This window comes from Scyliorhinus canicula, chromosome 1, assembly GCF_902713615.1.
Source record: "Scyliorhinus canicula chromosome 1, sScyCan1.1, whole genome shotgun sequence".
Classification (NCBI taxonomy): Eukaryota; Metazoa; Chordata; class Chondrichthyes; order Carcharhiniformes; family Scyliorhinidae; genus Scyliorhinus; species Scyliorhinus canicula.
The window spans coordinates 300,197,195-300,218,906 of record NC_052146.1 but is presented as its reverse complement, the minus strand read 5'-3'; the positions used below and the strand labels follow the sequence as shown (position 1 = coordinate 300,218,906).

Sequence of the window (21,712 nt, the reverse complement as noted above, 5' to 3'; positions counted from 1 at the left end):
GTGGTGCAGTGGTTAGCACTGCGGCCTCACGGCGCCGAGGTCCCAGGTTCGATCCCGGCTCTGGGTCACTGTCCGTGTGGAGTTTGCACATTCTCCCCGTGTTTGCGTAGGTTTCGCCCACACAGCCCAAAGATGTGCAGGGTAGGTGGATTGTCCAGGCGAAATTGCCCCTTAATTGGAAAAAATTAATTGGGTACTCTAAATTTTTTTTAAAAAGAAAAAAATGTCATCAAAATTTTTAAATTAAAATATTAAAATAATTTTTTTTTTTTTAATTCTTTGGGTTGTGGGGGTGAGATGCACACAAACACAGGGAGAATGTGCAAACTCCACATGGACAGTGACCCAGAGCCAGGATTCGAACCTGGGACCTCGGAGGCGCGAGGCAGCAGTGCTAACCCACTGCGCCACCGTGCTGCCCAGCAAGAGCAAAAATAACTCAAAAAAGTGACATTCAGAATAAGTCAGTGTCCGGCTATCTGATCAGAGCTGAAGAACTACAGAGATCTCTCCAGGTGTGGATGGACAATGGGCTTCACAGAGCGGTTATCGATGAGCTACAGTGGATGTGTGAGGATGATGCAAGATAGACGGGGCGTGAGACAGACAATGACAGCCAATCTCCTGCCAGGGGTAACCACAAGCAGCAACAGCAATTTTCTCCCGGGAGAGGTGTGTAGAAAGTGACTGATTCAATTTGGCCGGTGTGGCCCCATTGGTCCTCACTGTCTTGGCTTGAAGGGGAGCATTCGGGTGAGGTACAGGAGGGACTGAACTCCAACATGATTCCGTACGGAGGGGAAAGGGGGGGCGGGGGGTGAATGAGCGGCACCGACTGAGAGGAAAGACTAACACGTCGCCTCAGCTGTACTCACTCTTCTGTCGGGCCAGTCTGTCCTGGATTAATCTCCTCAGAGATCTTTCATTCCATCTCTCCTCCCTATCCTCTGCGACCTCTTTGGGTTCTTCAAGGACTCCGTAGATTTTGGCTGTCTCCATGGGTGTGAGGTAGTCCAGGCTACAAGCACAAGCCACGTAATGGCGTTTCCAAGCACCATATTCATGGTCTGCAGGGGTGTAGGGCAGAAACCAACCACGCTTCACACATTTGGGCATCCAGAGGCAGTCCTGTCGAAATGCAACGAGATGCTCATGTACAGTCACTCTATCCCAGGGCTCACTATGAGAGGCAATCTCATTGAAACATATGAGATTCTGAGGTGGGGTGGTTTGACAGGGTAGATGCTGAGAGGATGATTCCCCCCCTGGGTGGGGAGTTGAGAATTAGGAGACACCCTTTAAAAATAAGTGGCCGCCCATTTAAGACAGAGAAGAGAAGAAATGTTTTTCTCTCAGACGGTCATTAATCTCTTCCCCAGAGAGCAGTGGGGGGTAGTTCATGGAATATACTGAAGACTGAGTGAGGCAGAGTTTTGATTGACGAGGGAGTCCAGAAGTTTGGGGAGTAGTCAGGGCCACAATCAGATCAGAATAGCGGAGCAGGTTCGATTGGCCAAGTGGCCTACTCATTGACAGCGTATAAGCCTACCTGGAGATTCTGTGATCAATGCCAATGGAGGGGACATGGTCAATGGGAGATCATTCGAGAGAATTGGACCTCTCTCCCAGGCCATGGTGGGACACACCACCATTCTTTCACCCCACGTAAACTTGCCTTTTTTGTGGACAATGCCTTCAGAATCAGGAAGCCATCTTCTCTGAGGATATATCGTTTTACTGGAAATCCCCTCAAAGTGCTGTGACAACATCAACACAAACAGCAACCGATATATCAAACCAAGATGTGTGAATCACCTCTCCTCTCAGCCAATACCAACAGTTAGAGACAATTTTTTAAAAAAAAATTTAGATTACCCAATTATTTTTTCCAATTAAGGGGCAATTTAGCGTGGCCAATCCACCTGCTCCGCACATTTTTTGGGTTGTGGGGACGAAACCCACGCAGACACGGGGGGAATGTGCAAACTCCACACGGACATGTGACCCAGAGCCGGGATCGAACCTGGGACCTCAGCGCCGTGAGGCAGCAGTGCTAACCACTAGGCCACCGTGCTGCCCTCAGTTAGAGACAATTGACCACATTATTATCACTGGCTGAGAAAAAGAACGAGAAAGAAAGAAAGGGAAGTTGGGAAAAAGAGGGAGAGCGAGAAAGAAAGAGAGAGAGGTTAGAAAAAGGAGGAAGCGTGTGAGAGAACGAGAAAGAAAGAAAGAGAGGTTGGGAAAAGGAGTGAGCACGTGAGATAGTGGGAAAGAATGAGTGAGAGTGAGTTTGGGGAAGGGGGGGAGAAAGTGGGAAATAGAGTGCAGAAAGTGGAAGCAAAGGGTCGGGAAAAAAGAGAGTGAGACTGATTCGGAGAAATTGCAACGGGATGGAAAAGAGGTAAAGGTTTGAAGAATGTGAAAGTGGAGAGTACGGAGAGAAGGGATGTATTAAACAGGTTTTAGAGAAAGAGGTTGAGGGTACCATATGGATAGAATTTGTGAGAGAGACTGAGAGAGTGTACAAGGAACAGAGAGAGAGACAGACAGAGAGAGAGTGTACAAGGAACAGAGAGAGAGACAGAGAGAGAGAGAGTGTACAAGGAACAGAGAGAGAGAGAGAGACAGAGACAGAGAGAGAGTGTACAAGGAACAGAGAGAGACAGAGACAGAGGGCGAAATTCTCCCATCGGCAGACTAAGTACCGATGCCGGAGTGAAAACCGGAGTATTTCACTCCGGCATCGGAGGCTGTTCCTCGCCCCCTATTCTCCCACCCCCGGGGGGCTAGGAGCGGCGCCGCGTCAATTACGCGGCCGGCGTCGCGTAAATGACATCACCCACGCATGCATGGTTGCCGTCCCCCCCGCGGGTGCCCCGCAAAACATGGAGGATTGATCTTGCGGGGCGGCGGAGGAAAAGAGTGCGTCCTTTAGAGACGCCAGCCCGCCGATCGGTGGGCACCGATCGTGGGCCAGACCCCTACTGAGCGCCCCCCTGGTGCTCGATCCTCCCTCCCCCCCCCCAAACAGGCCGCATACGCAGCGTTCGCGCGCTGTTCACGCCGGCAGCGACCAGGTGTGGTTGGCGCCGGCGTGAACCCTTCGGATTGGGCAGGCCGCTCGGCCCATCCAGGCCGGAGAATCGCCGCTCGCCTGCGACAATCGGCGAACGCAAATTCTCCGACTGGCCTGTTGTGAAACGCGGCATGCCGTTTTGGGGGAGGGATGGGAGAATCGCGTGCGGTTGCCAGGGCGGCGTGGCGGGAATCGCCCGGCACTCCCTCGATTCTCCCACCCGGCGTGGGGGGTCGGAGAATTGCGCCCAGAGAGAGAGAGTGTACAAGGAGCAGAGAGAGAGAGTGTGTACAAGGAGTGTGGTAGTCACCACTGTTGTATATATCACATACGAGGGTATTACGGTAAGGCCCCTGTACTACAGGTACGGGAGTAGATCCCTGCCTGCTGGCTCCGCCCAGTAGGCGGAGTATAAATGTGTGTGCACACCGAGCTGTAGCTATTTCGGCAGCAGCCGCGGGAGGCTACACATCTCTGCGTAATAAAGCCTCGATTACATTCTACTCTCGTCTCGTCGTAATTGATAGTGTATCAATTTTTTTTTTTTTTTTTTAAATAATTTTTATTGAAAGAGTTTTTCCATACAAACATTTACCCCTACTAATTTTTAAATTATTTACAACACAATCCCTCTAGGCAAATGTCCCTCCCTCGCCCGCCCTCTCGCGCGCACCAGTCCTCCCCCCCCCCCCCCCCCCCCAGGCAACCTTAACAAACAAGGCAGCCTACAGTTTCAGACATGAGCAGCGAGCAGACTTGCCCGCGTTACAGTCGTGCATGTCCCCCCACGACCCTTGCTGCCCCCCCCCCCCCCCCCCCTCCCCCCCCCCCCTCCCTCCCTCCCCCCCCCCCCCCCCCGGGTTGCTGCTGCCACGACCCCGAACGTCTATCTCTGATCTAAAAAGTCAAGGAAAGGTTGCCACCGCCTGGAGAATCCCTGTACCGACCCTCTCAGGGCAAATTTGATCCTTTCTAGCTGAATATAGCTAGCCATATCGTTAATCCAAGTTTCAACGCTTGGAGGCCTCGCGTCCTTCCATTGAATTAATATCCTTCGTCGAGCCACTAGGGATGCAAAGGCCAGTATTCCGGCCTCCCTAGCCTCCTGTACCCCCGGTTCTACCCCGACCCCAAAGATCGCAAGCCCCCATCCTGGTTTGACCCTGGACCCCACCACCTTCGACACCGTCCTTGCCACCCCCTTCCAGAACCCTTCCAGCACCGGACATGCCCAGAACATATGCACATGGTTCGCTGGGCTTCCCAGACATCTGACACACCTGTCCTCACCCCCAAAGAACCGGCTCATCCTTGTCCCCGTCATGTGAGCTCTATGCAGCACCTTAAATTGAATGAGGCTCAGCCTCGCACACGAGGAGGAAGAATTGACCTTCTCCAGTGCATCCGCCCACGTCCCGTCTTCTATCTGCTCTCCCAGCTCCCCTTCCCACTTGGCTTTCAGCTCCTCCCCTGATGCTTCTTCCGCCTCCTGCATTATCTTGTAGATGTCTGATATCTTCCCCCCTCCGACCCAGACCCCCGAGAGCACCCTATCACTCGCCCCCTTACTGGGGAGCAGGGGGAACCCCTCCACCTGCCGTCTAGCAAATGCCTTCACTTGTAAATATCTGAACATGTTTCCCGGGGGGAGCTCAAACTTCTCCTCCAGCCCTCCCAGGCTCGCAAACCTCCCCTCTATAAACAGGTCCTTCAGCTGCCGTATGCCCACCCTGTACCAGCTCTGAAATCCCCCGTCGATGTTCCCCGGGATGAATCTATGGTTCCCTCTTATTGGCGCCGCCAACAGACCTCCCATTTCCCCCCTATGTCGCCTCCACTGCCCCCATATCTTGAGGGTGGCCGCCACCACCGGGCTCGTGGTGTACCTCGTGGGGGGGAGCGGCCATGGTGCCGTTACTAGGGCCCCCAGGCTTGTGTTGCCACAGGACGCCCTCTCCATTCGTTTCCAAGCTGCCCCCTCCCCTTCCATCATCCACTTGCGCACCATTGACACATTTGCCGCCCAGTAGTACCCCGAAAGATTGGGTAGTGCCAGCCCTCCACTGTCCCTACTCCGCTCCAAAAAGACCCTCCTCACCCTTGGGGTGCCATGCGCCCACACGTAGCTCATGATGCTACTCGTCACCTTTTTGAAGAAGGCCCTAGGGAGGAAGATGGGCAAGCACTGAAATAAAAACAAGAACCTTGGGAGGACCGTCATTTTGATTGACTGCACCCTCCCCGCCAGCGACAACGGTACCATGTCCCACCTCTTAAATTCCTCCTCCATCTGTTCCACCAGCCTGGAAAAGTTCAACTTGTGGAGGGTCCCCCAGTTCCTTGCCACCTGCACCCCTAAGTACCTAAAGCTCTTTCCTGCTCGCTTGAAGGGGAGTCTCCCAATACCCTCTCCCTGGTCCCCCGGGTGTATCACAAAAACCTCGCTTTTGCCCAAATTTAGTTTGTACCCCGAAAAGTCCCCAAACTCTGCTAATAGTTCCATTATCTCCGGCATTCCCCCTTCTGGGTCTGCCACGTACAGCAGTAGATCATCCGCATACAGCGATACTCGATGTTCCTCCCCTCCCCTAGTCAGTCCTCTCCACCCCCCTGAACCCCTCAGTGCCATCGCCAACGGTTCAATCGCCAGTGCGAAAAGTAGGGGGGATAGGGGACATCCCTGCCTGGTCCCTCGGTGGAGCCCAAAATACTCCGACCTCCTCCCGTTTGTCACTACACTCGCCGTCGGGGCCGAGTAGAGCAGCTTCACCCACTTAATAAAGCCTTCCCCAAACCCAAACCGTTCCAACGTCTCCCACAGGTACTCCCACTCCACCCTATCGAATGCCTTCTCCGCGTCCAGCGCTACCACTATCTCAGCCTCCCCCTCCACTGCCGGCATCATAATTACATTCAGCAATCTCCGCACGTTCGTGTTGAGCTGCCGCCCCTTCACGAACCCCGTCTGGTCCTCATGGATTACCCCTGGCACACAATCCTCTATTCTAGCTGCCAGGATCTTTGCCAGCAACTTGGCATCCACGTTCAGAAGCGAGATAGGCCTGTAGGACCCGCACTGCACGGGGTCTTTATCCCGCTTCAATATCAGGGAGATCAGAGCCTGCGACATTGTCGGGGGCAGAACCCCCCCCTCTCGCGCCTCATTAAAGGCTCGTACCAGTACCGGTCCCACCAAGTCCACATTTTTCTTATAGAATTCCACCGGGAACCCATCTGGCCCCGGCGCCTTCCCCGCCTGCATCTGACCTATTCCCTTGACTAGCTCCTCTAGCCCTATTGGCGCCCCCAGCCCTTCTACCAGCCCCTCCTGGACCCTTGGGAACCTCAATTTGTTTAGGAAGTCCTCCATTCCCCCTCTCCTCGTCGGCGGCTCAGACCGATACAACTCCTTGTAAAAATCCCTGAAGACCCCGTTCACTTCTTGCCCCTTCTGCACTACCTTCCCGCCCCTCTCCTTCACTCCCCCAATCTCCCTAGCCGCATCTCGTTTGCGAAGCTGGTGTGCCAGCATCCTGCTCGCCTTTTCCCCATACTCATAAACCGCGCCCTGTGCCCTTCTCCACTGCGTCTCTGCCTTCCTGGTGGTCAGCAGGTCGAACTTGACCTGCAGGCTGCGCCGTTCTCCCAGCAGCCCCTCCTCTGGTGCCTCCGCATATCTCCTATCCACTTCCAATAGCTCCCCCACCAGCCTCTCCCTCTCCTGCCTCTCCTTTCTTTCTCTGTGCGCCCTTATGGAGATCAGCTCTCCCCTGATCACTGCCTTCAGGGCCTCCCAGACCATCCCCACCTGCACCTCACCCGTGTCATTCAAGTCCAGATAGCTCTCAATGCTCTTCCGGACCCTTTTACACACCTCGTCGTCCGCTAACAGCCCCACATCCAGCCGCCACAGCGGGCGCTGGTCCCGCGCCTCCCCCATTTCCACATCCACCCAATGTGGTGCATGATCAGAGATCGCAATGGCCGAGTACTCAGCTTCCCGTACCCTCGGGATCAGCCCCCTGCTCAACACGAAGAAATCGATTCTGGAGTACACTCTATGGACGTGGGAGAAAAAGGAATACTCCCTCGCCCTCGGCCTACCAAACCTCCATGGGTCTACTCCTCCCATCTGCTCCATGTACCCCCTCAGCACTTCTGCCGCTGCCGGCCTCCTATTGGTCCTTGAGCTCGATCTGTCTAGCCCGGGGTCCAGCACTGTGTTAAAGTCCCCCCCCATGATCAAGCCCCCTGCCTCCAGTCCCGGAATGAGGCCCAATAGGCGCCTCATAAAACCCGCGTCATCCCAGTTCGGGGCATATACGTTGACCATCACCACTTTCTCCCCCTGCAGCTTACCCTTCACCATCACATACCTACCCTCCTTATCCGCCACCACCTCCTCCGCCACGAACGACACCCTCTTTCCCACCAGAATCGCCACCCCCCGGTTCTTTGCGTCCAATCCCGAGTGGAACACCTGTCCCACCCACCCCCTTCTCAGGCGAACCTGGTCCACTACCTTCAAATGGGTCTCCTGTAACATTGCTACATCAGCCTTCAGTCCCTTCAGGTGTGAGAATACCCTTGATCTCTTGACCGGCCCATTCAACCCCCTCACGTTCCAAGTGATCAGCCGGGTCGCGGGACGACCCGCCCCCCTCCCCTGCCGATTAGCCATGTCCTGTTCCCTGCTCGCCCCGGGTCGACCCTCCCCTTCTGACCCGCTCCCCATGGCGATGTCCCCCTCCCCCCACCTCTCCAGTCCTCCACTTCTCGTTTCTGGTCTTTTCAGCAGCAACCCGGTGTCCCTCCCTAACCCCCCTCCCCCCCCAGGCTAGGACCCCTCCTAGCCGCGATGTACCCTCCATTGTACTCCCGTAAGTCAGCTGGTTCACGCTGACCCGGCTGCTCCTGCCACACTCCGACTCCCCCCGGCTCGGGGGGGGGGGCCTCCCCCCCCTTGCCACTCCTCCCTGGCCCCGCTCCAGCGCGGGAAAGGTCGCCATTGCTAGCCACGCCCCGCACTCCTCCCCTCCCCCCCTCCTCTGCCCTGCGCGCGGGAAAACAGAGGAAAGCCCGCGCTTTCGCCCTGCCACACCCCACCCCGCCATCTTCAGTTCCACCCCCGTCCCCGTCCATGCCTGTAAAGAACCCCCCCTAGGAGCCCATATCCCCGATCTGCTCTCCCCCCCGTCCCGCCTCCCCAACTTAACATTATAAATAACAGATAAATAACAAATAACAATGTACTTAACAGTCGCCCTCTACCAAACAGCATAAATAACCATAAATAACCATGAATAACCACAATAACAATAACTAAGGGAAGTTGGCAAAGGGGGAAAAAACATCAGAAGAAAAACCACAGCAAGAGTTCAAAATCCAAACAAAGAATTCAGCTGAAAGTACCCGAGCGGCTACGGCCGCCAAGTATCCCCTGGGTCTAATTCGAGTCCAGTTTCTCTTCCTGTACAAAGGCCCACGCCTCCTCTGGGGACTCAAAATAGTGGTGTTGGTTCCTGTAGGTGACCCACAAGCGCGCTGGCTGCAGCATTCCGAACCTGATCCGTTTTGCATGTAGCACCGCCTTCGTCCGGTTGTACCGGGCCCGCCGCTTTGCCACCTCCGCACTCCAGTCCTGGTAGACCCTCACCGTCGAATTCTCCCACTTGCTGCTCCTTTCCCTCTTGGCCCACTCCAGCACTCTTTCACGGTCGCTGAGTCGCTGGAACCGCACCAGCACCGCCCTCGGGGGCTCATTTGCTCTTGGCCTCCTAGCCATGACCCTGTAGGCCTCTTCCAGCTCCAGGGGCGAAGGGACGGCCCCTGCCCCCATCAGGGAGCTCAGCATTTCTGCTACATATCCCGGGAGGTCTGACCCCTCCAGGCCTTCTGCCAGGCCCAAGATCCTCAGGTTCTTCCGCCTCATTCGGGTATCCAGCTCCTCAAAACGGCTCTGCCATTTCAGGTGGAGTGCCTCGTGCACCTCTACCTTTCCCACGAGGACCGTGGCCTCCTCCTCCCTCGCAGTCATCTCCTGTTGCAGCTCCCGAATCGACGCCTCTTGGGTCGCCTGGGCTCCCATCAGCCTGGTGGTCGTCGCATTCATTGACTCCAAGAGCTCCATTTTCAGCTCCGTAAAGAAGCGCAGGAGAGCGGCCTGCTGCTCCTCCGCCCATTTCCTCCATTCCTCGGGTGCACCACCGGCCGCCATTTTGGTCTTCTTCCCCCGCTTTTTTTTGGGAGCTGCTGTTGCTCTCTTTACCACCCCACTCCGGGTACCGACCATAAAGTTGGTCTGGTTCTCTTCAGGGAGCCTTCCCCCACCGGGATTTGTCCTTACAGCGCCGTTGGGGCCCTCCAATCGGCCCGAAAACACCTTTGTAGCAGGAGCAGCCAAACGTGCGACTTAGCTGGTCATAGCCGCAACCGGAAGTCCTCGTGTATCAATTTATTAAGCAGAGATTTTACAACGATGGATATAGCATCATGCCGGATCGTCTGCAGCTGCACCCTCAAGCAGACAACGCCACGTCAGCCTTCGAACATTGGCTAGCTTGCTTCGAGGCTTACATCGGATCTGCGACAGAGCCACCCTCAGAGGCACAGAAACTCCAGATCCTTTACAAGCGGCTGAGCTCCGACACCTATCCCCTCATCCGGGACGCGCCGACCTACGCTGAGGCCATGGCGCTACTGAAAGAGAACCACACCCAACAGACCAACAAATTCTACGCCCGGCACCTCCTGTCCTCGCGGCATCCCCGGTGAGTCTGTGGGAGATTTCTGGCATGCCCTGCATGCCCTGGTGAGGGACTGCGATTGCCAGGCCGTTTGGCCATTGAACATTCCGAACTCCTAATCAGGGACGCTTTCGTTATGGGCATAGGGTCGGCGTACATCCGCCAGCGCCTCTTAGAAGGGGCTACGCTCAACCTCGCAGCGACCAAGTAACTCGCAATCTCACTAACGGTCGCCTCCCGTAATGTACAAGCAAACGCCCCCAACTGCACGGCGCCCCCCTCCTGGATATCGTGGGCCCCACCAGCGACCGCCCCCAGCCAACCCCAAGCCTGCGCCGCGCGGCAGCCAACCAACCCCGGGGGACCCAAGTGCTACTTCTGTGGACAAACAAATCACCCCCGGCAGCGCTGCCCGGCGCGGAGCGCGCTCTACAAGGCCTGCGGGAAGAAAGGACATTTCGCTGCTGTGCGCCAGGCCCGCTTGATCGTCACTGTAACCAGACCCGTAGGGCGCGATTCTCCACTGCCCACGCCTGTTGGGAGAATAGCGGGAGGGCCTCCCGGCATTTTATGCGCCCTCCCGCTATTCTCCCCCCCCCCCCCCACGCCCGACCCACGTCACGTATCGTCGCTCGCCGTTTTCTACGACGAGCGCCGATTCTCCGCGGCTGATGTGCCGAGCGGCCGGGCCTTTACGCCCGTTTTTTCACGGCAGCAAACACACCTTCTCGCTGCCGTTGTAAAAACGGGCGCTGGATGCCCGTTTGGGGCGGGAGCATCACCGTTGTGCCCGGGAGGGGACAGGCCCGCGATCGGTGCCCAGCGATCGTCGGGCCTGCGTTCAAAAGGGACGCACTGTTTCCCCTCCGCCGCCCGACAAGATCAAGCCGCCACATCTTGTCGGGCGGCGGTGGAGAAATGTGGAACCGCGCATCAATGGCATGATGACGTCACCCGCGCATGCGCGGCTGATGTCATACAGACGCCAGCCGCGCATCATCTTGGCTCGCGGCCTTAACGACGGTCGTTAAGGCCACGACGCCGTGATTCCCGGGGTCCCGCTCCTAGCCCCGATGGGGGGGAGAATCGGGTCCCGGGAACGAGCGTGAAGGCTGCCGTGAAACACGGCCAGTTTCACGGCAGCCTTTACGACTGTCCGCATTTGCGGAGAATCGCGTCCATTGTTCCTGCACCCCCCACGTGCAACCCGTGGGCGCTGCCATTTTCGCCCCCACAACCCACGTGTGGCCCATGAGCGCTGCCGCCTTTCTCGCCTCAGACCACGTGCAGGCCATGGGCGCCGCCATCTTGCTTGCCTCAGGACACGTGCGGCCTGTGGGTGCCGCCATCTTCCCCCCCATCAGGCCTTGTGCAGGCCATAGGCGCCGCCATCTTCCCCGCCTCAGGACCCCTGCTCGTCGGGCACCTCAGCGGGCCGCTCATCGCCTGCAACCGCCGCCGACCAGCCAGGGGCTTTCCAACACCAGCTACAGCTCGCCTCCATCACGATCGACCAGTCCCGGCCGCACAACCTCGCAACCGCGTCGACGATGGTAAAGGTCGATGGGCGCTTCTTGACTCCGGGAGCACAGAGAGCTTCATCCACCCCGATATGGTAAGGCGCTGCTCTCTCGCGGTACACCCCATTAACCAGAGAAGCTCCCTGGCCTCCGGATCCCACTCCGTGGCGATCCAGGGGTACTGCACCGCCACCCTCACCATCCAGGGCGTAGAGTTCAGCGGCTTCTGGCTCTTCGTCCTCCCCAACCTCTGCGCTGCCTTGCTACTCGGCCTGGTCTTCCAGTGCGACCTCCAAAGTCTAACACTGAAATTTGGCGGGCCCCTACCACCCCTTACTGTATACGGCCTCACGACCCTTAAGGTCGACCCGCCTTCTCTGTTTGCAAACCACACCCCAGATTGCAAACCCGTTGCCACCAGGAGCAGACGGTACAGTGCCCAGGACAGGACCTTCATCAGGTCTGAGGTCCAGCGACTGCTGCGGGAAGGCATCCCCCACCCTCACCACCCTTTCTGTGGCACCAAAGAGTTTCGGGGCAGCGCTGTTACTTTGGAATTGCTCTAGTGAAAAGTTGGAGCAAAGACAAAGATCTGAAGGATGTCCTTCTTCTCCGCTCTGTTCCTGTGCTGTATTATTCTTCGTTCTTTGTCTTTGTTCTTTGAAGCGCTGAGGGTTTTGGCCAAGAACAAAGAAAATTACAGCACAGGAACAGGCCCTTCGGCCCTCCAAGCCTACACCGACCTTGCTATCCATCTAAAGAACAAAGAAGAACAAAGAAAATTACAGCACAGGAACAGGCCCTCTGGCCCTCCAAGCCTGCGCCAATCCGGATCCTCTATCTAAAACTGTCACCTATTTTCGAAGGATCTGTATCCCTCTGTTCCCTGCCCATTCATGTATCTGTCTAGATGCATCTTAAATGCCGCTATCGTGCCCGCCTCTACCATCTCCGCCGGCAATGCGCTCCAGGCACCCACCACACTCTGCGTAAAGAACTTTCCACGCATATCCATCTTAAATTTTTCCCCTCACCTTGAACTCATGACCCCTAGTAATTGAGTCCCCACTCTGGGGAAAAGTTTCTTGCTATCCACCCTGTCTATACCTCTCATGATTTTATAGACCTCAATGAGGTCCCCCCTCAACCTCCGTCTTTCTAATGAAAATAATCCTAATCTACTCAGCTTCTCTTCATAGCTAGTGCCCTCCATACCAGGCAACATCCTGGTTAACCTCCTCTGCACCTTCTCCAAAGCATCCACATCCTTTTGGTAATGTGGCGACCAGAACTGCACGCAGTATTCCAAATATGGCCGAACCAAAGTCTTAAGAACAAAGAACAAAGAAAAGTACAGCACAGGAACAGGCCCTTCGGCCCTCCAAGCATGTGCCGACCATGCTGCCCGTCTAAACTAAAATCTTCTACACTTCCTGGGTCCATATCCCTCTATTCCCATCCTATTCATGTATTTTTGAGAAATGAGTTTAAGGATGCTCCTTAAACATTGCTATCATCCCTGCTTCCACCACCTCCTCCGGCAGCGAGTTCCAGGCACCCACTACCCTCTGTGTAAAAAAAAACTTGCCTCGTACATCTCCTCTAAACCTTGCCCCTTGCACCTTAAACCTATGCCCTCTAGTAATTGACCCCTCTACCTTGGGAACAAGTCTCTGACTATCCACTCTGTCTATGCCCCTCATAATATTGTAGACCTCTATCAGGTCGCCCCTCAACCTCCATCGTTCCAGTGAGAACAAACCGAGTTTATTCAACCTCTCCTCAAAGCTAATGCCCTCCATACCAGGCAACATCCTGGTAAATCTCTTCTGCACCCTCTCTAAAGCCTCCACATCCTTCTGGTAGTGTGGCAACCAGAATTGAACACTATACTCCAAGTGTGGCCTAACTAAGGTTCTATAAAGCTGCAACATGACTTGCCAATTCTTCTACTCAATGCCCCGGCCAATGAAGGCAAGTATGCCGTTGCCTGCTTGACTACCTTCTCCACCTGTGTTGCCCCTTTCAGTGACCTGTGGACCTGTTCACCTAGATCTCTCTGACTGTCAATACTCTTGAGGGTTCTACCATTCACTGTATATTCCCTACCTGTAGCGTGACCAGTACAGGCTTGGAGGGCCGAAGGGCTTGTTCCTGTGCTGTATTGTTCATTGTTCTGACATCTCCTATATTATTCCAAGATTCCTTTCGCAATTTTCAACTAAACAACTTTTCACCCACAGGTATCACATTATTACCATGGTCAAGGGAGTTTGATTACTATTTGGGATATAGTGGCCTTCACAACAAGGTCCAACGCATCATCACTGATACCTATAGTGTTGGGAATTGGCGTTGTGGAATCTCCGGTGTTAATAATCGTTGACAAGCGACCGCCTCACCCACACGCCAGATTCCGCGGGAGCATGGTCATTGTGGAAACGTTAAAGTGGAATGGCTGACCTGCTCCGTCAGGAACCTCCAGTGCCAGCTGATCTGGGATACGGAGCACAGCTCTCTGGGATTCAGGAACGAGAAGATGTAAAGTGACAGGAATCGTGGCAGGACGGTGGTGAAATCCAGACTCGCAATCGGGACAGTCTCGGTGAACCAATCCTGGATAAACCTGTGTGGACACAAACCTCCATTACCACCCAGTGGACAGAAACGGTAATACGGCATTGATGTAGTAACACCAGGAACAGAAGGAGGCCATTCAGCCCCCCCAAACCTGCCCTGACATTTAATTAGATCACAGCTAATCTGTATCTTATCTCCATTGAATTGCCCTGTTCCTTTCCTAGTCCCTCACTCCCCTTACATATCAAACTCAATCTGAGAAGCTTCAATTGTTAAACGAATGGATGCTGTGGTATGAAGAGACAAAAGTCCAGCTCCTTTTCACAAACACCTTTATTTCACTTTAACAGACTCTGCACTAAACTCAATCATCACATCACAAGATCCAGAGTCCACCTGAAGCCCCTTTACATATCAGTGTCAATCATTGAACACTTAACATAAATGATACAACTAATTGCAAATTCTCTTAACCCATTACTTAACGTCAATTGACCCTCCCCATCCAAAGCCTTGGGAATCCCAGATTTCCACTGGCCTCTATGTGAGGAAATGCTTCCTGAAATTACCCCTGGACAGCCTGGCTCTCATTGGAAGATTATGTTCTGGGCGCCCCCTGCTTCCCCTTCACCTTGGCTGGGGAAATCATTTCTCAGTATATATCTTATCAAATCCTTTGAATATTTTAAATCCCTCAATTAGATCACCCATCAGTCTGATTGAAGGTGCTTTGGGAGTTGATATTATAGATTCTGCTTGTTAAATGACCCTGAGGGGACAATGCACCATAAGGTGAGCGGGCTGGAGATTTCATTGAATCGCTCCGAGGGTTATTTCAATCTGTGGATTAAAAGTGACCATTAAGAGTCTTTGGATGATCCTGTGGTGCAGTGGGTAACATGCTTGGCTCTTGAGCCAGTCACTCCAGGTTGGCGTCCTCCTCCAGGCCTCAATGGTGGCAGGAGCTGAGTTCATCACGTGGTTAGACTGTAAATCCTCCCTCCAGGCCAATGGCAGGCAGTGAGACTGGGAGAGGCTGCTGGTCAGCTGCTGGTCAGTTGCTGGTCAGCTGCTGGTCAGCTGCTGGTCAGCTGCTGGTCAGCCCCCTCAAGCGACGGCCTCTAGCATCAGTCTGGTGACCTGTTCAATGCAAATTGAGCTACAGAATCAAGGGTGTGCTTTGTCTGTCTTCCTCATGTGCCTCCAGATTAAGATCGAGAGTCCATGATCAAGCAGGTTCACAGAATCAATGAATCCCTACAGTGCAGCAGGAGGCCATTCGGCCCATCGATTTGGCACCGACCTTCGGAAAGAGCTTTCTTCCGAAGCCCACTCCCCCGCCCTGGCCCTCTCCCCGTGACCCCGCGCATTGATCATGGCCAATCCACCTGACCCGCACAGCTTTGGACTGTGGGAGGAAACCGGATCACCCGGAGGAAACCCACGCAGACACGGGGAGAACGTGCAGACTCTGCACAGACAGTGACCCGGGATCAGAATTGAACCCGGGTCTCTGGCTCTGTGAGGCAGCAGTGCTAACCACACTGCCGCTGCGCCGGCCTGCACGGTTGGACATAGTCTTCAGGGAGACTGGTTTGGATGGGCTATGTGACCTTTTCTCTCTCTCTCTCTCTCACGGGTTCTGGTGTTTGACAATCTCAGACGAGTTTGGACAGTAGGAAAGGAGTTCGCTGGGGGCAGGACCTGTTGACCTGTTGTCAGGCTGCACTGTCCCTCTGGCAACATCTGCCCCATGGGTTTGTGTGAAGATAACCCACAAAATAAACAAACAACAGGAGCAAAATTTTCAAAACAGAAGCAATTGAAAGAAACATTTCTGCAGTGGCACTTGCATCACTGTTAAGGGCTCAGCTTTGACTTGACGTTGTTGAGCACACTTACTTGAGCTGTGATTTACTGCAACGTGTTAGGACACTGTGTATGAACTGTTTCCTCTGCTTATCGCTCCATAGGTCAAACCAATGGCTTACAAGCGTCACTCTCTCATCGAAGAGCTGTAACAGGAGAATAGTCACTGTGCTATTGACAAGAGGTGTGATTTACAGTCTTCAGCTCTCAATGTTGTAGTGAGGGGTGCCACCAGCAGAGGGAGCTCACGGCACAGGGGTGTAATGAGTCATCAAGCCTACAGGAGGAGCTCTTGTATCAAATACAAATAGGCGATCCGAGTTCACAGTGAGATAGGGACACTCTTCAAACTTCTTGTCAGAAACAGCAGAGGATCATTCAACCAAAGTCACGTGGTTACATCACCAGCCTCTGTTAATCTAACTAACAAGCTGCTCCAGCCCATTTCATATTTGTCCTCCACATTGAGATGCTGCCCAGCACATACCTCAGCAGCAGTCACAATACAGCTGGCACAGCAATGTAGGATTCCACCCTGTCAGTCTCTCTAAACCTGACCTCCATCGAATCTCTGCTGCTCCTATCCTAACAGGTCCCTTTAACCTGTCATCTCTGTGTTCACTGATCTACGCTGCCCTCCAGCCCTGCCAACATATCAAATTTAAAGTTCATATCCAACTATCCTCATCACCTCGCACTTATTTCTCCCCTCTCATCACCAACACAATAACCATTTCAGCTCGCACCGATCCTCACATTCCAACTATTTCAAAAAACCTTTTTGCAATTTTTCCAATTAAGGGGCAATTTAGCGTGGCCAATCCACCTACCCTACACATCTTTGGGTTGCGGAGGCGAGACCCACGCAGACTCGGGGAGAATGTGCAAACTCCACACGGGCAGTGATCCAGGGCCGGAACTGAAGCTGGGACCTCGGCGCCGTGAGGCAACAGTGCTAACCACTGCACCACTCCAACAGTGCAACACTCCCTCAGTACCGACCCTCTGACAGTGCAGCACACCCTCAGTACTGACCCTCTGACAGTGCAGCACTCCCTCAGTACTGACCCTCTGACAGTGCAGCACTCCCTTAGTACTGACCCTCTGACAGTGCAGCACTCCCTCAATACTGACCATCTGACAGTGCAGCACTCCCTCAGTACTGACCTTCTGACAGTGCGGCACTCCCTCAGTACTGACCCTCTGATAGTGCGGCACTCCCTCAGTACTGACACTCTGACAGTGCGGCACTCCCTCAGTACTGACCCTCTGACAGTACAGCACTCCCTCAGTACTGACCCTGTGACAGTGTAGCACTCCCTCAGACGGACCCTCTGGCAGTGCAGCGCTCCCTCAGTACTGACCCTCTGACAGTGCGGCACTCCATCAGTACTGACCCTCTGACAGTGCAGCACTCCCTCAGTACTGACCCTGTGACAGTGTAGCACTCCCTCAGACGGACCCTCTGGCAGTGCAGCGCTCCCTCAGTACTGACCCTCTGACAGTGCAGCACTCCCTCAGTACTGACCCTGTGACAGTGCAGCACTCCCTCAGTACTGACCCTGTGACAGTGCAGCACTCCCTCAGTACTGACCCTGTGACAGTGCAGCGCTCCCTCAGTACTGACCCTCTGACAGTGCAGCACTCCCTCAGTACTGACCCTCTGACAGTGCAGCACTCCCTCAGTACTGACCCTCTGACAGTGCAGCACTCCCTCAGTACTGACCCTCTGACAGTGCAGCGCTCCCTCAGTACTGACCCTCTGACAATGCAGCACTCCCTCATTACTGACCCTCTGACAGTGCAGTACTCCCTCAGTACTGACCCTCTGTCAGTGCAGCACTCCCTCAGTACTGACCCTCTGACAGTGCAGCAATCCCTCAGTACTGACCCTCTGATAGTACAGCACTCCCTCAGTACTGACCCTGTGACAGTGCAGCGCTCCCTCAGTACTGACCCTGTGATATTGATTTTACTAGGCTGTGATTGACGGCTTCCACACAATCTCAGCTGTCTGTATGTTTAATTCATCTTCTTTACCCTTGAGTGACTTTGAAGTAGTCAGCTGTGAAACGAACCACAATGTTTATAAACATCAAGCTTTGATTGACAGCTCCTGACCACATCGAAGAGAGTCAAGTGCTTTCTGTTAAATTCACAGCTGACTACTTCAAAGTCACTGAACCTGAAGGGAGGTGAATGGAACATTTTAGACAACTGTGTGTGTGTGGAAGCTGTTAGTCACAGCCTAATAACACCAATATCACAGAGAAATTAATGAATGATTTGCAGATCAAAGATCTAAGGGGGTTTAAAACCAGCTGATTGGTTTTCCCTTTCCTGGAATTGGCAGCTGCTGTTTCCTCTACCTGAGGTGGCTGGTGTATTGTCCAGGTGAGTGTTAAAGCAGTGTTTTTCTTCACTGCCTCTGTCAGGACTGCTCTCTAGCTTCCAGACAGGGGTCTTTAGCACTACTTCCAGGCAGGGTCTCTCTTCTGGGGGACTTTGGCGGTTGTCTCTTTAATTAGGGGGTCTCTGGTGGGGGCAGTGGAGGGTCTGGTGGGGGTGGAGTGGGCAGGTCTTGCATTGTAGGGAGCATGAGGGTGACCCTCCGATGGATGTGGGAGGCAACCCCTTTAAAGAGTTACCCCCTTGTCCCACCACGAGGTCCATCATGTCCGGGCCACGCTTGTCAGGACCTGCACCAATTCGCGCCCACATGATTCCCGGCCCAGAGGACCGGAGAATCACCCAGGCCCAGTGAATATGGTTCCCGGACCGTTAACAGGATGTAAATGGCTCTTAATGATCAATTTGTATCTTCCCACTGGCACGGGTGTGAACCTCGATCCCGACGCCAGCGTGGGACCGAAGCATTGGAACGGGCGCCGATTCTGTTTCCTGCTAAACACTGCATTCTCCGCCACACACAGCCGGTATCGGAGTTCCCAATGCGGAGGAGAATCCAACCATAATCAACAGTCAGAAAATCACAAGCAGATCTGAGGAGAATGGAATTGGAGGGCAAAATGTGAATAAAAGCAAACAATCTGTCGATGGGGTAAAAATATTAACTAATAAACTAAACGCAATATAACGACATCTTATTTTTAAAAAATAAATTTAGAGTACCCAATTATTTTTTTCCAATTAAGGGGCAATTTAGTGTGGCCAATCCACCTAACCTGCACATGGGGGTGAGACCCACGCAGACACGGGGAGAATGTGCAAACTCCACACAGACAGTGACCCAGAGCCGGGATCGAACCTGGGACCTCGGCACCGTGAGGCAACAGGGATAACCCACTGCGCCACCGTGCTATAACAGCATCTTATTGACTGTGACGACCACCATCTATAATTCACCTGCTGGTTAGCTGTCTTGTGTAACACTGGTGTCCATGTGCTGAATCTGGTTTGCTGCCTCATCCCAGCTAACTCCACGCTGGAGCTTTTCCCGAAATCTTCGGATTGACTGAGCTGGGTACCCAAATATTCTGTCTCCCAACATCTGATACCGTGTGGGGTAGGCTTCAGGCTGCTGAGCATTGCGGTTATGGGACTTCTGTGATGCCAGGGTCGCTCTGTCTCAAACCCTTTGCCCCACAACCTCCTCAGTGTCCAGGGACCTGCAGCCTGTGAGAAAATTATCACCAAAACGTTCAGAAATTGAGACCAACAACAAAATAAAAACATCTAAAGGGGCCATAAACCTTTTGCTGCCATTGTCTTTATATCTCCTCCACTATAAGCGGCACAGTAGTACAGTGGTTGGCACTGCTGCTTCACAGCTACAGGGTCCCAGGTTCGATTCCCGCTTGGATCACTGCCTGTGCGGTGTCTGTACGTTCTCCCCGTGTCTGCGAGGGTCTCCTCCGGGTGCTCTGATTTCCTCCTACATGGCCCGAAAGACGGCTTGTTAGGTAATTTGGACATTCTGAATTCTCCCTCAGTGTACCCGAACAGGCGCCGGAATGTGGCGACTAGGGGCTTTTCACAGTAACTTCATTGCGGTGTTAATGTAAACCTACTTGTGACAATAATAAAGATTATTATATTATTATTGTTATAGGCAATGGATCATACTGTTAATAGCACCAGACAGACTGAGTTACACCCCTCAACACAATGAAGCAAATAATGATGTCTACCATCTAGAAGGACAAGGACAGCAGATACCTGGGAACCCCATCACCTGGGGGCCCCCCTCCAAGCCACCCACCACCCTGACTTGGAAATATAGCGCAGTTCCTTCACTGTCACTGGGTAAGCAACTTAGAACCCCCTCTCTAACAGCACTGGGGGTGGACCTACACCTCAGGGACTGCAGCGGTTCAACAGGGCAGTTCACCACCACCTTCTGAAGAGCAATTAGGGATTGGTAATAAATGTTGACCATCCCAGCAACACTCTCATCCCATGAAAAGAATAAAAAATGGAGTTGTTGAAGATGATGAAAGGAGTTGGCTGAGAGAAATTATTTCCTCCAGTGGGGTAGTCAAGAACAAAGAAGCAATTCCTAAAATCTAGAGCCAGGACATTCAGGAGTGGCAGCACAGTGGCTGGACGGCTCGGTGGCGCAATGGTTAGCACTGCTGTCTCGCAGCGCCAGGGATTCAGGTTCAATTCCGGTTTTGGGTGTCTGTGCGGAGTCTGCACGTTCTCCCCGTGTCTACGTGGGTTTCCTCCGGGTGCTCCTGTTTCCTGCCACAGTCCAAGGATGTGCAGGTTAGGTGGATTGGCCGTGATCAATGTGCGAGGTTATGGGAGTAGGGTGAGGGAGTGGGCCTAGGTAGAGTGCTCTCACGCAGGGTCAGTGCAGACTCAATGGGCCGAATGGCCTCGTTCTGCACTGTGGAGATTCTATGGATGTCAGGAAGCACTTCCGGATGCTGGGGAAATCCAGAACTTTAACCCGAAAAAGCTGTCGAGTCTGAGGTTCAATTGAAGCTGGGATCAGTAGGTTTTTATTCAGCAAAGGGATTGAGAGATTACGGAACCAAAATGGCTTGAAAGTGTTTTTTTAAAAACTTCCAGCTAAGGGCCAATTTAGTGTAGCCATTCCATCTTCCCTGCATATCTTTGAGTTGTGGGAGTGAGACCCACGCAGACACGGGGAGAATGTGCAAACTCCATACGGGCAGTGACCCAGGGCCGGGATCGAACCTGGGATTCGGCGCCGTGAGGCAGCAGTGCTAACCACTGTGCCGCCTTGCCGCCCTGTGGCTAGATAGAGTTAACATGCAGATCAGGCAGACTCCTGTGGAACAGGCTCAAGGGGCTGGATGGCCTCTTCCTGTTCACATGTGAGAGCAATAGAGCAGAGTTTATTCCCTGACTATTTTCTCTGAGGAGGGAACTCCTCTTCATTTCCTTCAACCCCCTTCTTTCAAGATGCTGACTCGCAAGATAGACATTGGACGAGGAAGGTTCGTTGCCACATGCCAAGTCTACACATCCAAACCCTTCCCACTTCCTTCCTCATCCAACCGTTCATTCAATTAGGATTATTTTTCTGTCTTTGGCAGGAAGCGTGTGAGTGCCACATGAAGACTGGACCTGCTCAATATCGCCCCCCTTTGGTGGAACAGTCCATGACTCACTGAAGAAGCTTCGAGTCTGGATAATATGGCGCGGTACGACCCTGTCCATTTACACCATGGGGCAGCAACGTTAAAGCGGACCCCCACCTTCCCCTGGAAATTAAAAACATGCCATTAAAAACACCTTTGCTTAAACCCCCCAGACCTTTTCCTTCGGGGGAATAGATCATAGATCATAGAACTTACAGTGCAGAAGGAGGCCATTCAGCCCATTGAGTCTGCACCGGCTCTTGAAAAGAGCACCTTACCCAAGGTCAACACCTCCACCCCATCCCAATAACCCAGTAACCCCACCCAACACTAAGGGCAATTTTG

General features: G+C 53.6%; 1 protein-coding gene across 3 annotated transcripts in view; it reads right to left on the bottom strand.

The window, feature by feature from the left end:
* Nucleotides 1–21,712, bottom strand: part of LOC119976144 (epithelial cell-transforming sequence 2 oncogene-like) — an 83,657-nt gene that overhangs the window by 57,529 nt on the left and 4,416 nt on the right. For all 3 annotated transcript variants that reach the window (XM_038816347.1, XM_038816356.1, XM_038816365.1), the window contains exons 2-5: nucleotides 19,161–19,430; nucleotides 15,828–15,940; nucleotides 13,809–13,971; nucleotides 876–1,128 (exon numbers count right to left, since the gene is read on the bottom strand). In XM_038816347.1, coding sequence (XP_038672275.1) covers nucleotides 876–1,128; nucleotides 13,809–13,971; nucleotides 15,828–15,940; nucleotides 19,161–19,343 — 712 coding nt within the window. In that variant the 5' untranslated portion in view covers nucleotides 19,344–19,430. The remainder of the gene's footprint in view (nucleotides 1–875; nucleotides 1,129–13,808; nucleotides 13,972–15,827; nucleotides 15,941–19,160; nucleotides 19,431–21,712) is intronic.